General features: G+C 42.6%; 1 protein-coding gene across 1 annotated transcript in view; it reads left to right on the top strand.

Moving 5' to 3' along the window:
* The window catches only part of LOC122560449 (cytochrome P450 3A21-like), a 48,160-nt gene extending 34,126 nt beyond the window's left edge, over positions 1-14,034 (top strand). The window contains exons 10-13 of the mRNA XM_087997711.1: positions 4,036-4,196; positions 5,526-5,752; positions 7,427-7,589; positions 13,431-14,034. Coding sequence (XP_087853837.1) covers positions 4,036-4,196; positions 5,526-5,752; positions 7,427-7,589; positions 13,431-13,526 — 647 coding nt within the window. The 3' untranslated portion in view covers positions 13,527-14,034. The remainder of the gene's footprint in view (positions 1-4,035; positions 4,197-5,525; positions 5,753-7,426; positions 7,590-13,430) is intronic.
* Positions 14,035-14,307: the final 273 nt, after the last annotated feature.

The raw sequence follows: 14,307 nt of genomic DNA, 5'->3' as shown, positions 1-14,307 counted from the left end.
TCCGAGGTACAGACAGACGTTTCTGTGGCCAGCAGAGAAAAAGCAGAATGGTGTGCTGTTTCCCTGGTGCCAGGATCAAGGATGTCTCAGAGAGGGTGCAGAATGTTCTCACAGGGGAGAGGGGCCAGCAAGAGGTCATTGTCCACATTGGAACCAACGACATTGGAAGGGAAAAGGTTGAGACTCTGAAGGGAGATTACAGAGAGTTAGGTAGAATTTTAAAAAGGAGGTCCTCAAGGGTAGTAATATCTGGATTACTCCCAGTGCTATAAGCTAGTGAGGGCAGGAATAGGAGGATAGAGCAGATGAATGCATGGCTGAGGAGCTGGTGTATGGGAGAAGGATTCACATTTTTGGATCATTGGAATCTCTTTTGGGGTAGAAGTGACCTGTACAAGAAGGATGGATTGCACCTAAATTGGAAGGGAACTAATATACTGGCAGGGAAATTTGCTAGAACTGCTTGGGAGGATTTAAACTAGTAAGGTGGGGGGGGCGGGGGGGGAGACAGGGAGATAGTGAGGAAAGAGATCGATCTGAGAAGGGTACAGCGGAGAACAGAAGTGAGTCAAACAGTCAGGGCAGGCAGGGACAAGGTAGGACTAATAAATTAAACTGCATTTATTTCAATGCAAGGAGCCTAACAGGGAAGGCAAATGAACTCAGGGCATGGTTAGGAACATGGGACTGGGATATCATAGCAATAACGGAAACATGGCTCAGGGATGGGCAGGACTGGCAGTTGAATGTTCCAGGATACAAATGCTACAGGAAGGATAGAAAGGGAGGCAAAAGAGGAGGGGGAGTGGCATTTTTGATAAGGGATAGCATTACAGCTGTGCTAAGGGAGGATATTCCCAGAAATACATCCAGGGAAGTTATTTGGGTGGAACTGAGAAATAAGAAAGGGATGATCACCTTACTGGGATTGTATTATAGACCCCCCAGTAGTCAGAGGGAAATTGAGAAACAAACTTGTAAGGAGATCTCAGCTATCTGTGAGAATAATAGGGTGGTTATGGTATGGGATTTTAACTTTCCAAATATCAACTGGGACTGCCATAGTGTTAAAGGTTTAGATGGAGAGGAATTTCTTAAGTGTGTACAAGACAATTTTCTGATTCAGTATGTGGATGTACCTACTAGAGAAGGTGCAAAACTTGACCAACTCTTGGGAAGTAAGGCAGGGTAGGTGACTGAGGTGTCAATGGGGGAGCACTTTGGGGCCAGCGTCCATAATTCTATTCGTTTTAAAATAGTGATGGAAAAGGATAGACCAGATCTAAAAGTTGAAGTACTAAATTGGAGAAAGGCCAATTTTGACGGTATTAGGCAAGAACCTTTGAAAGCTGATTGGAGGCAGATGTTTGCAGGTAAAGGGACGGCTGGAAAATGGGAAGCCTTCAGAAATGAGATAACAAGAATCCAGAGACAGTATATTCCTGTTAGGATAAAAGGGAAGGCTGGTAGGTATGGGGAATGCTGGATGACTGAAGAAATTGAGGGTTTGGTTAAGAAAAAGAAGGAAGCATACGTCAGGTATAGACAGGATAGATCGAGTGAATCTTTAGAAGAGTATAAAGAAAGTAGGAGTATACTTAAGAGGGAAATCAGGAAGGCAATACGGGGACATGAGATAATTTTGGCAAATAGAATTAAGGAGAATCCAAAGGGGTTTTACAAATATATTAAGGACAAAAGGGTAACTAGGGAGAGAATAGGCCCCCTCAAGGATCAGCAAGGCGGCCTTTGTGTGGAGCCACAGAAAATGAGGGAGATACAAAATGAATATTTTGCATCAGTTTTTACTGTGGAAAAGGATATGGAAGATATAGACCGTAGGGAAATAGATGGTGACATCTTGCAAAATATCCAGATTACAGAGGAGGCAGTGCTGGATGTCTTGAAACAGTTAAAAGTGGATAAATCCCCAGGACCTGATCAGGTGTATCAGAGAACTCTGGGAAGCTAGAGAAGTGATTGCTGGGCCTCTTGCTGAGATATTTGTATCATCGATAGTCACAGGTGAGGTGCCGGAAGACTGGAGGTTGGCAAACGTGGTGCCACTGTTTAAGAAGGATGGTAAAGACAAGCCAGGGAACTATAGACCAGTGAACCTGACCTCGGTGGTGGGCAAGCTGTTGGAGGGAATCCTGAGGGACAGGATGTACATGTATTTGGAAAGGCAAGGACTGAATCGGGATAGTCAACATGGCTTTGTGCATGGGAAATCATGTCTCACAAACTTGATTGAGTTTTTTGATGAAGTAACAAAGAAGATTGATGAGGGCAGAGCAGTAGATGTGATCTATATGGACTTCAGTAAGACGTTCGACAAGGTTCCCCATGGGAGACAGATTAGCAAGGTTAGATCTCCTGGAATACAGGGAGAACTAGCCATTTGGACACAGAACTGGCTCAAAGGTAGAAGACAGAGGGTGGTGGTGGAGGGTTGTTTTTCAGACTGGAGGCCTGTGACCAGTGGAGTGCCACGAGGATCAGTGCTGGGCCCTCTACCTTTTGTCATTTACATAAATGATTTGGATGCGAGCATAAGAGGTACAGTTAGTAAGTTTGCAGATGACACCAAAATTGGAGGTGTAGTGTACAGTGAAGAGGGTTACCTCAGATTACAACAGGATCTGGACAAGATGGGCCAATGGGCTGAGAAGTGGCAGATGGAGTTCAATTCAGATAAATGCGAGGTGCTGCATTTTGGGAAAGCAAATCTTAGCAGAACTTATACACTTAATGGTATGGTCCTAGGGTGTGTTGCTGAACAGAGAGACCTTGGAGTGCAGGTTCATAGCTCCTTGAAAGTGGAGTCGCAGGTAGATAGGATAGTGAAGAAGGCGTTTGGTATGCTTTCCTTTATTGGTCAGAGTATTGAGTACAGGAGTTGGGAGGTCATGTTGCGGCTTTACAAGACATTGGTTCTGCCACTGTTGGAATATTGCGTGCAATTCTGGTCTCCTTCCTTTGGAAAGATATTGTGAAACTTGAAAGGGTTCAGAAAAGATTTACAAGGAGGTTGCCAGGGTTGGAGGATCTGAGCTACAGGGAGAGGCTGAACAGGCTGGGGCTGTTTTCCCTGGAGCATCGGAGGCTGAGGGATGACCTTATAGAGGTTTACAAAATTATGAGGGGCATGGATAGGGTAAATAGACAAAGTAATCATTGAGAACCTCACCGATTTTCTCAGGTTCGACACACAACCTTCCTTCCTTATTCTTTAGTGGACCAACCCTTTCTTTAGTTACCCTCTTGCTGCTTATACATGAATATAGAGGATTCATGAACTCTTTTAGCCCACTTTATTCCTCGTTTAAAATTGGTCCTACTCTCTTAATCGTGCCTTACCAACTTAATAGAGTTCTTTGAGGAAGTGACCAAGTTGATAGATGAAGGAAGGGCAGTAGTCAGATGTCACATATACATGGACTTTAGTAAGGCGTTTGAAATGAATGCTTCATGTTTAGTTTGTTTTTTGTTTATCATTTTCTGGTGTCCTTGTTTAACTACCTGGCTGACTGTTCAGTCACCTGTTCCCAGCTCCTTTAAATATTCTGAGGTTCTGAGTCAACCCCTCTGGAAGCCATATGTTTTAAATTTCCTCCTTTACATTTACCCCCTTATTCAAAAAGGGATGGAGACAAGAAAAAAAAAATTATACCAGTCAGGTTTAAATATTTTTCCCCAAATGACAGACATTAGACTGTTATCCCTTGCTGGGATATTTTTGCTTATTACCAAGGTAGGAGTTGCCCACTCAGTGATTCCACACAATCATGAGCCTGAGCTCAGTTGCTCAGTTGTACAGTGCAGGGAAATCTAAACACGCTATTGTTCTTGGAACTTATTCAATACTAAATGGTCTTAAAATATTTGTATTGAAAACGCAACATTTTGAGTTATTGTTCTTGTACCTTATCTAGTAGAAAATGTTCTTTAAATACTTGTCTTGAAAACCCATCATTTGCATTTGCTCAGTTGTAAAGTGGAGTTTTGATCATTTCTGGTTCTGATTCTCTGCAGCTCTGACTGACACAGAGATTTTGGCGCAGGCTTTGACCTTCATCTTTGCTGGGTACGAAACCAGTGGTACTACATTAGCATTTGCTGCATATAATCTGGCGATATACCCCGATGTACAGAAGAAATTGCAGCAGGAAATAGATGAGACTTTCTCTAACAAGGTTAGTACCTGAGAAAAGACAGGAAAGAACTTGAATTTTTGTCGTACCTTTCCTGCTCTCGAGATATCTTCTATCCCATTTTACAGCAAATTTATGAATTCCAGTTACTTTTGCAATGTAAAGAAATTGGCAGCCAGTTTGGACAACAATGTGAATCAACAGTCAGATATTTGTGAGAACTTCCTTGCTGTTCAAAAATCTGATGTGTGCAATTGAATTTTCCCATTCTATCCCAGCGGTCATCAGGTTTTTATGCGACTGGTTGCTTCTAAGGCTCCACTTGGATCTTTCTGGGATCTCTTAATCCTCCAACCACAAATGAATCAAGGTTGTTCCTGAGGAAACCTTGTGCCAGATCATACTGCTTCACATTTCTCCCATGAAAAGCTCAGTGCTGCAACCCAGGCTGTAGGCTTTGCCAACATAGCTGGCTTCCCCCAGATGCAAGATGCTACTTGCATTGTGTTGTGATGAAAATTTAAAATATTTTGTCATAGAGGAAGTTAAATATTTGATCATTTTATGTCAGTGGAAAATGTTACCCACTTGAGGGAGGCCATATATGGGATCACAAGTACAAGATCGTCACGAGCAAATCCAGTTGGGAATTCAGAAAGAACACCTTTCCTCAGTTGTTGTAGCTATGCTCAAACTCAGTCAAGGGCTTGCAGAGGGTAGCCCTCGTCTCCTAGTAACCGTCCTTGTAAAGCATCCAGCTCTTGAAATTAAGACAGGAACATGTGATTTTATGGATATAGGCATAAATTGATGGAAGTTAATTACATTTTGATGTGACCATATGCATGTAGAGATCCCAGAAGAGATCCCAGAAAGATCCAAGTGGATCCTTAGAAGCAACCAGTTGCATAAAAACCTGATGACCGCTGGGATAGAATGGTCACCCTCACTAAGAGGAAATAGTGGCATAATGGTACTAACATTGAACTCATGATCTAGAGACTTAATCATTCAGAGGCATGGATAGAAATCACATGGAAACAACCAGTGCTATTTAGATGCAACTAATACGTCTGGAATATAAATCTAACCTCTGTAATAGCAACTATCATCAATTGTTATTTTAATAAAAAATCTGGTTCACTAATGTCCCTTACAGAAAGAAATTTTGCTATTCCTATTTGGTCTGTCCACTCACCATAATGTGGATGAATCTCTACTCCCCTCTGAAATGGTTTTGTAAGCCATTCGATTCAACAGTAATTGGGGATGTGCAACAAATTCTAGCTTTGCCTTTAAGCACCTATATTTCATAAATGATCAAAACTAAAGCTTCTTGTTAATTGGTAAAAATGTTCTTATCATACAAAGGCTCCTGCCACATACGATGGAGTGATGCAGTTGGAATATATGGACATGGTGATATCTGAAACCCTACGAATGTTCCCCCCTGCCCCCCGTCTTGACAGAGTGTGCAAGAAAGATGTCCAGCTCAATGGGATAACTATTCCAAAGGGGACTATCGTCATGGTTCCTTCCTACGTCCTGCACCGTGATCCAGACTACTGGCAGGAGCCTGAAGAGTTTAGACCTGAAAGGTATGGAGTAATGATTTACATTTTCACTTTTCCTGCATAACGCAAGGAATCCCAAAGCTTTTGAATTTGATGATGAAGCAGCTTCTGACGCATTTGAGAATTTGTTTGTCATCTCATTGTGAAACTGCAAGAAAACGCTGGGCTAATTATTGCCCTGTGCCCTGGTCTGTAGAGCTAAGTTTAAGCCCATCAGTGAAGATCTGGTCATTCAGGTGAATATCCATTTTGTCAGTCAGCATATAGTATATGCCTCACCCATCAGAGAGTCACCAGTACTGAGCAGGATAATGTCATGAGACACACACTCATACCGGATTTCCAGCAAGAAAAGTGGTCAGAAGCAGACACCCCCCGATGATGATTTATTAATTATATTCCACTGCAATTTAGCGTTACAACTCTATCATTACTCTGCAACCAACCTAACACTGCACTGAGTGGTCACACATACTGATCTTTGCTGTAAAGTAGATGAGAAGCTGAATTGTCCAGGACGTCTGGATATTGTTTATCTGAATCTGTCGTCTGGTTGCACATTTATCTACACGTGCAAAAGTCCTTTGAATTGTTGGAAATGGTGTATTTCTCCAGCTTAGGAAGAACTACATATAAATCAAAATGGATTTACCACCTCGGGATAACCGGTTGTGATAGCTTGGATATCAGAACAGACCACTGTTGTGTAATGATAGTATGAACACAAACCATGGCTAAAACACATTGAGATGGATGAGCCACTTCTTGAATTGCTGCATCCATCATGTAACATGAAGCTAGACCAGGAAAGAATTGTAGATCTTTTTTCCTTAATGAACATTGTCGTAAAAAAAATTGGTTGACCAATATAATGCTTCCATGATCATCATTATAGAAAATAACCTTTTTACTCTCTATGCATTCATTGATTTAAATTCCCCAGTTGAAATGCTGGGACTTGAACTTGCTTCTCTGGAGTGATATCCTGGTGCTCTAGTGTCAGTGTTACTGTTCACCTTTTGTGATCTAAATGGGAGGTACTTTAGCATCAGTAGGTGTATTGGGATGGGCCAAACAACTGTGTGCTCACCTCCATCTTGTGACCAGTGGTGGTATTTGAATTCCTACAGACCACCTTCCTTTCAAATCATCTTTTCTGAGGGTCCCTTAGATGCTTCTTGATGTCTCAGGGAACCGGATGATGAAGAAAATTGAAGCACTGGATTAGAGATACAGAAATATTTTGACTGAAAATTTGTATCACCTGTAAATCAATGCAATGTTCAAAAGGAGAAGACTTCATTTTAGGCTCATTATTTCAATCCATTATAAATGTTAGGCTACTGCCAGTCTCAGAGACCCAACACTGTGTTTAGCAATTTTGTACCAATCAGTGTTCACTGACATGATAATTACCATTCTGAATAGATCTGTTCACCGCTAGTGTTCAATGTGGAGAGGATCCAGATTGGCTATCATCCACAGTTCTCCACAGTTGATTAGTCTGACTACATCCAATAGTCGTAACTTACACATCAAGACTGACATGCGAAGCCTGTGAAACACCAACTTGAAATATCAGTAAGCGAAGGAGTCATTGAACAAGACCGTAGCTTCTTACAGTCGTCTTCTCTATCTATCCAGTTAGAAAATTTTGCAAAGATGTCATTCACTAGTTTTGTCTCTCAATATAATTAGATTCAGTGAAGAGAATAAGGAGTCTCGGGATCCTTACACCTTCCTACCATTTGGAGTGGGCCCTCGGAATTGCATTGGGATGCGATTTGCTCAACTGGCAATGAAGATGGCACTCACTTCTGTCTTACAACACGTGACCATTGTGCCTTGTGAAGAGACAATGGTGAGAATTATTTTTTATTGAAAAAGACTTTTATTTTTTACAAAATTACAAAAGAGATAGTATAACAATCTTATGGTACAACAACAATAACAATAAACTGACCAGCACTCTATTTTACAAAACAAATCAAAAATACCAAAAAAAAAAACAATCTTCCCATACTGCAATTCAGTAAATAATTAGACATTATATAAGTTAAATTAAATTAGGTGGAATTGAGCTAAACTAACTTAAATTACTCAGCGCCACCCCACCAAAGCTCCCATCATCGGGAGTATCAATTAACATGAAGGGCTTTTGCCCGAAACGTCGATTTTGCTGAAGCTCCTCGGATGCTACCTGAACTGCTGTGTGCTCTTCCAGCACCATTGATCCAGATACCCATATTTATTCGGGATTTTTCCTCTCAGGGTCCCCGGCCTGCCAAATACAATCTTTGTGGCTGTACAAAGGCCCTAATCAGTATGGTTGATAAATCTGCATCTATGTGATTCAAAAAGGGTTGCCAAGTCTTGTTAAAAAGTTCCGTTTTCTGGTGCACCATACCTGTAAGGAAGTCTAGGGGAACATACTCCATCACTAACCTATGCCATTCTGACAGGCCCGGGGGATTTTCCGAGATCCAGCTCATCAGAATGTTCTTCCTCGTGCAATATGTAAGAATGTGAAACAGTTTCTTCCCATCGAGGGAAGGCAGACTCGGCGATTCCAGAGGGAGGGTTACCAGATCTCCCTTAATCTCCATCCCCAAGATCTCTTCCAGCACATTTGCTAAAGCGTCCCAATATCTACAAATCTTATGGCACAACCACAAGCAGTGTGTGAGATTACCAATGTCGGTTTTACATTGGAGATACTTCTTTTTGAAATTTTGCTAGCCACTCTAGGGCTAGATGGTCCTTCAGTTGCATGGCCTGCATTTTATTACAAATCAAAATCTTTTTCACATTCTCCCAGATATCCTCCCTCCCTTCTTGATGAGATTTCTGCTCCCAATTCTTGATTCCAGATTCTGTACGGCCTTTCAATATCTTCCGAGCCATCCCCTCCCTTTAAATGATAGAGGGTACTAATCGAGAGAGTGCCCATGGACATCTCCCCCTCCCATTCCCTTCGGAAGCTGCATCTTAGCAAACCTAGGGTGCCTTTGGTGCCAAATGAAAGATCCAAATCAACCATTAAGTCTCCGTAGCGCTTGCCTAGGTAGCACTAAAGGGAGCATTCATATGGGGTATAATAGGCAAGGAAGAACATTCATTTTGATCAGAGTTGTTCAATCCAACCAGGATATTGGTAGCACCTCCCAACGCTGAAGGTACTGTCTTATATTCTCCAGCAATTGTATAAAATTAACTTCTTACAGTGGTGAAAGGCGGAGGGGTAATGAAAATACCTAAGTATAGCAACCTCCCAGTGACCACCTAAAAGGAAATTGAGTTCCATTTTCAAGGTCAGGTACTCTCACAAGACCCCCCCCAATAGGCATGGCCTCCGATTTCATAAAAATCATTTTATACTCCAAAAAAGAACCAAACAAATTAATATTTTGTATTAAACAGAGCACAGATGTTGTCAGGTTAGCCAAAAAGAGAAGAACATCATCTGCATAGAGAGGGATTTTATGCTCTCCTATTCCCACTCCTGGGGCAACTATTTTGGGGTCTTTCCAAGTAGTCTCTGCCGGTGGTTCAATCACTAAAGTGAACAGCAGCGGCGAAAGGGGGCATCCTTGTCAGCTGCCTCTCCTAATACTAAAACTCTCTGATTTTATGGTATTCGTGAGAACCGCTGCCATAGGATCACTACACAACACTGACACCCACCTGGCAAAGACCTCCCCCACCCACCCTCAGACCAAACCATTCCAAAACATAAACAAAAGATACAGCCACTCCACCTGATCAAAGGCTTTTGCCGTACCTAGGGAGACTACCAAGCCCAGGATCAATCTTTGCTGGCACACCTGGACCATATTCAACACTCTTCTGATGTTGTTTGAGGAGCTGCAGCCCAAAATGAAACTGTATGATCCTCCTTTACAATAGAGGGCAATACCTTCTCCAACCTCAATGCTAACATTTTAGACAGAACTTTAAAATCCACATTTAGCAGCGAGATGGATCTATACGAGGCGCAGTCCTCAGGATCTTGCCCTGTCTTAAGAATAAGAGAAATAATAGCTTCTCTGATAGAGGGTGGGAGGTAGTCCTGACTGTACAAATGGATAAATGGTTATACATGCCTAACATTGGCTCGGCCAACACGTTTATAAACTCCGTATAAGACTTGGGAATCCAAGGTCCAGGTTCTCAAAAAAGGGCTCCATCTTTACCACCCCATCCTCACAGCCCTCCATTCAGTATAACTCTGCATAAAATTTCCTCGGTGATCTTTACGGACTCACGAGTGGGAGTACCAATATCCTCTCTAATGGATGTGATGGATTGAGGAGCACTCTTCTTCCTGACAAGATATGCCAAGTATCTACCTGGCTTATCACCATGCTCAAATAGTCTTTGCTTTGCAAAGGAGAACTCTCTCTTTGTTGTCTGGGTGAGCACGGAGTTCAGAGCAGCCCGGAGATCTGTAATTCACTGTAACTTAGTCACAGACAATCTGTCATAATATGCCGTCTTGGCTGCCTTCAACCGGGCCTCAAGTATACACTGTTGCTGACCCCTCTGTCTCTTCCAGGTCACTGAGTATGAGATAATTATACCCCTTGAATAGGCCTTGGCTGTCTCCCAGAGCACCGATGGGTTACTGGTTGCACCTGAATTAATGTCCCAGAAAGTCTTAAACTCCCTTGTGAAATACTCAATGAACTTACTGTCTTTCAAGAGAAAAGAATCCGTGCGCCAATGCCGCGTATCTATCCCGTTACACCTGATCTCAACCTCCAAATATACTGCCGCATGATCCGAAATGGCTATATTACCAATCTTACAGATTAGTACCGAATCCAGAAAAGTTGGCAGGGCAAAGAACATATCAATCCTTGTGTGGCACTTGTGCAGGTTGGAGAAGAAAGTAAAATCCCTTCCCTCAAGGTGAAGACATTTCCACATATCCACCAACCCCAACTCCCCACATAGGTCCACCAACTGTTTGGATTGCAGGGAGATGCCCGAAAGACCCCTTGGCATCCTATCCACCTTGGGATCCATAAGACGGTTGAAGTCTCCCCCTCTAATCTTGTGGCGCATTCCAAGGGCCATCAGTCTGGAAAATGAATCAGTTAAAAATTTGAGGGGGTGTGCCAAGGAGCAGTAGACGTTTAAAATGCCATACTCCTCCCCATTATTAGGGCTTTGAGGATCACAAATCGCCCATGCTCGTCCTTAATTTGGTCTATCAACTGGACTGGTAGATTCCTCTGTATTAGGATAGTCACTCCTCGAGAAAAACATCCGACCAAACCCTCCTGCTGTAACTTTAGATGCTCCTTATCATCTAAGTGTGTTTCTTGTAGCAGAGCAACATTAACCCTCTCTCTTCTTTCTGAGACTCGAGAGCACTTTCTTTCTTGTAACCGGTGAGTGACCCCCCTTTATGTTCCAGGTGCACCATCTAAATGAACAACTAGCCATTTGTGGGTGGCACGGTGGCTCAGTGGTTAGCACTGCTGCCTCACAGCGCCAGGGACCCGGGTTCAATTCCTATCTCTGGCAACTGTCTGTGTGAAGTTTGCACAATCTCCCCCTGTCTGCGTGGGTTTCCTCTGGGTGCTCTTGTTTCTTCCCACAGTCCAGAGATGTGCAGATTAGGTGAATTGGCCATGCTAAACTGCCCATAGTGTTAGGTGAAGGGGTAAATGTAGGGAAATGGATCTGGGTGGGTTGCTCTTCGGAGGTTTGGTGTGGACATGTTGGGCCGAAGGGCCTGTTTCCACACTGTAAGTTATCTATCTATCTATCCTATCTAACTATTTAACCGGTGAGTGACTCCCATTTATGTTCCAAATGAGCAACTAGCCATAACCATCTAAAGTGGCCTGTGACACCCCTGAGAGGAAGATCCCTACTCATAATGCACCAAGTGGAGACAACAAAAGATGCAAAAAATCTAAAAAATACCACTACAAACATTACCAAAGCAAAAATTCTAATAACTACTCCTAAAATAAACAAAAGACAGGGGGCACTTACCCTACCCACTAACACCTCTGGCTGAAGCCGTGCCCCAAACCCAGGCAAGACAGAAACCAAGAAAACATATATCTTATACACACGGAAATTAAAAGTGGACATCCAACCCATGCCACCCATACATCGACCCCACTTGTAATCAATTACAGAAATGACCACCCTAACCAAAAAAAAAGAGATAAAAGGGACTATCAAAAATAACGAAAGAGAAAGAAGAAATAACCCCACATATTACAGGAACAAAGCCAGGCAAACAAAGTAAACAACAGAAAGAGAACAAAGGAAACACTATTGTCCATAATATTTGACCCAACCAGACTATTTTAAAGTATCTAGGGAGTCCTTTGCCCTCTCTGCTGAATCTCTGCTGAATCAAATTTATGCACGGATCCTCCATGGCTGAAGTGCAACACTGCCGGGTACCTTACAAAGTATTGAATATTCAATTCTCTCAGCCTCTTCTTTACTTCATCATGAGATTTCCTCTTCCAGATCACAGCCCCAGAAAAGTCCTGAAAAAGTATGATTTTCGACCCCTTGTCAATCAGGGCCTGTTGAACTTTCCCAACATTCTAGAAGCTTCCGCAACCTTTTGTTTATCTCTGTAACACTGCAATCGCACTAGGACTGGGCAGGAGTGCTGGTCCGATCCAGGCCTGCGCACCACAATCTGGTGAGACCGGTCATATCCGGCCCTATTCAGCTCCCAGTCCCAGGAGCTGCAGGAGCCATTGCTCCAGGAAGCTGACCAGCTGATCTCCCTCCTCTTGTTCTGGCAACTCGATAATGCGGATATTTTTTCTCCGACCTTGATTCTCGAGGTCATCGATCTGCTCGATCAAGGCCCACACCTGTTTTTCCAGGGCCTGAATCCACCCCAGCGCGGTTCGCTGTTCCACCTCTTCCACACACTGCCCAAGATGTTAGATCTCCTGCTTATGCTTTTATGGCATGGCCAAGGTCGGTTCAAGTCTGGTCCGTGACTCCTCCAGTGCTGATTCAATCTTCTCTCAGAGTTTGTCAGACTCCGAGACCAAACTGTGCTGCTCAGGTAAGTTCAAAGGCGCCTCCGCGAGAGACAGCGTTGCGCTACAGGGGGGTGCCCTGCATGTTGCGATCCATTTGGACCTTTTCCTTTAGTCATCTATCCTAATCATTCAAAATGATATTTAGAGAATCTGGGGACTTTACATTGCCGATTTTTACAAAAATGGCTAGTAAAGGGAGGGTGAAAGCATCTCTTTGCCTGGATTGTGGTGTGGAGCTCAGCAAGGCAGACCTGTTAAATTGCTGCCATCTTGAATCCCCCTCCCCCCAAAGGTGTGAATTTAACCATTTCATTTCAGTGAATATTGAGGAATGGGAATAGTAGGATAAACAGAAGCATCTATTACTGTAATCAACTGTGATGAGTGATTCAAGCACACAGTTGGCACAAAGAGCATGAAGCAGGAACTCAGTCTTCCACTGGCATTGAATTTTTAAAACTTTGAAATTAAGACTAAAGCAAGAAAACAGAATTTACATTGGACTGAACCTGTAGCTCGCATCTTGGTTGCAGAATCATTTTGTCTCTTCCCTCCCTTCTCTTGACAAAGACACCCTTTCATTCTGAGAGAGGACACTGTGTACCTACTTCAAGCCATGTTACATAAATTTTGGTCACGTATTAACTTTGCTTTTTCTATTCCAGATTCCATTAGAACTAGATGTGACTGGAATCATGCAGTCTAAAAAGCCGATAATCCTGAAATTTGTGCCACGGTTGAATGCTGATGCAAAGGATTAAACAACTTGCCTGACGATGCTGACTCTTTTTAAAGGATTATCTTCACCTGTGTTTTTTTAAGAGGTTGTAAAGCAGAGGCACCAAGTAGTCCATCAGAACCACTGGAGTCAGCAGCTTGTGAGGCCTTGGGATTTTTAAACTGTCTGAATGGGTGTGGCTATCTCGTAGGGATCAGGATTTCTGAGTTTTGTTTTCTTCAGCATTCAGAAGCTATTTGGGGTCTCAAAAGATTTGGAAGCTTCACTGAATGTCTTTTGGCTGCTACACTCCCTAAATTTTCTCTTGATGTTTCTTACTCCTGGATTGGAGAACTGCATGTAAGAATCTGTGTCTGAATTGCCTTTTTGCCAAGGGGTTTATTTATGTGATGATAATGTATTGGAACAGTTAGTCCTAGGTACTTAATCTTTTATTTGTTTAAGTTTTCCAATGGTTAACTTTTTCTAAATTCCTCTCCCTTTTGTTTGTACTTTAACTATAGTGTTTTAATAAATGGTGTTTTGCTTAACGTCAAGTAGTTTGACCAGTTACATCACGTCTAGAACATACACTTCACATCTACCTTTTAAATAAGAAAAAGTTAGTGTCTGGGCTACCGTCTTAAAATAGTTTGATGGAGGACTGGTCTGGTCCATAACAAGCTGGGGCTCTTGTTGGATCAAAATCTCTCATTCAAAGTTGGGTTTAGGATTATTGGGTTCAAAGGCAGTGGCTGGTAGGTGTTAGTGTCTTTTGTTCCAGGTGTTGAATTTCGTTGGTTTAAACAGGGTGATCCTTTTAT

This window comes from Chiloscyllium plagiosum, unplaced genomic scaffold, assembly GCF_037043375.1.
Source record: "Chiloscyllium plagiosum isolate Xiang-an unplaced genomic scaffold, Cpla_swu_hap1 HiC_scaffold_20, whole genome shotgun sequence".
Taxonomy (NCBI): domain Eukaryota; kingdom Metazoa; phylum Chordata; class Chondrichthyes; order Orectolobiformes; family Hemiscylliidae; genus Chiloscyllium; species Chiloscyllium plagiosum.
Note: the sequence above shows the minus strand (reverse complement) of the source record. Positions and strands in the feature narration are given on the sequence as shown.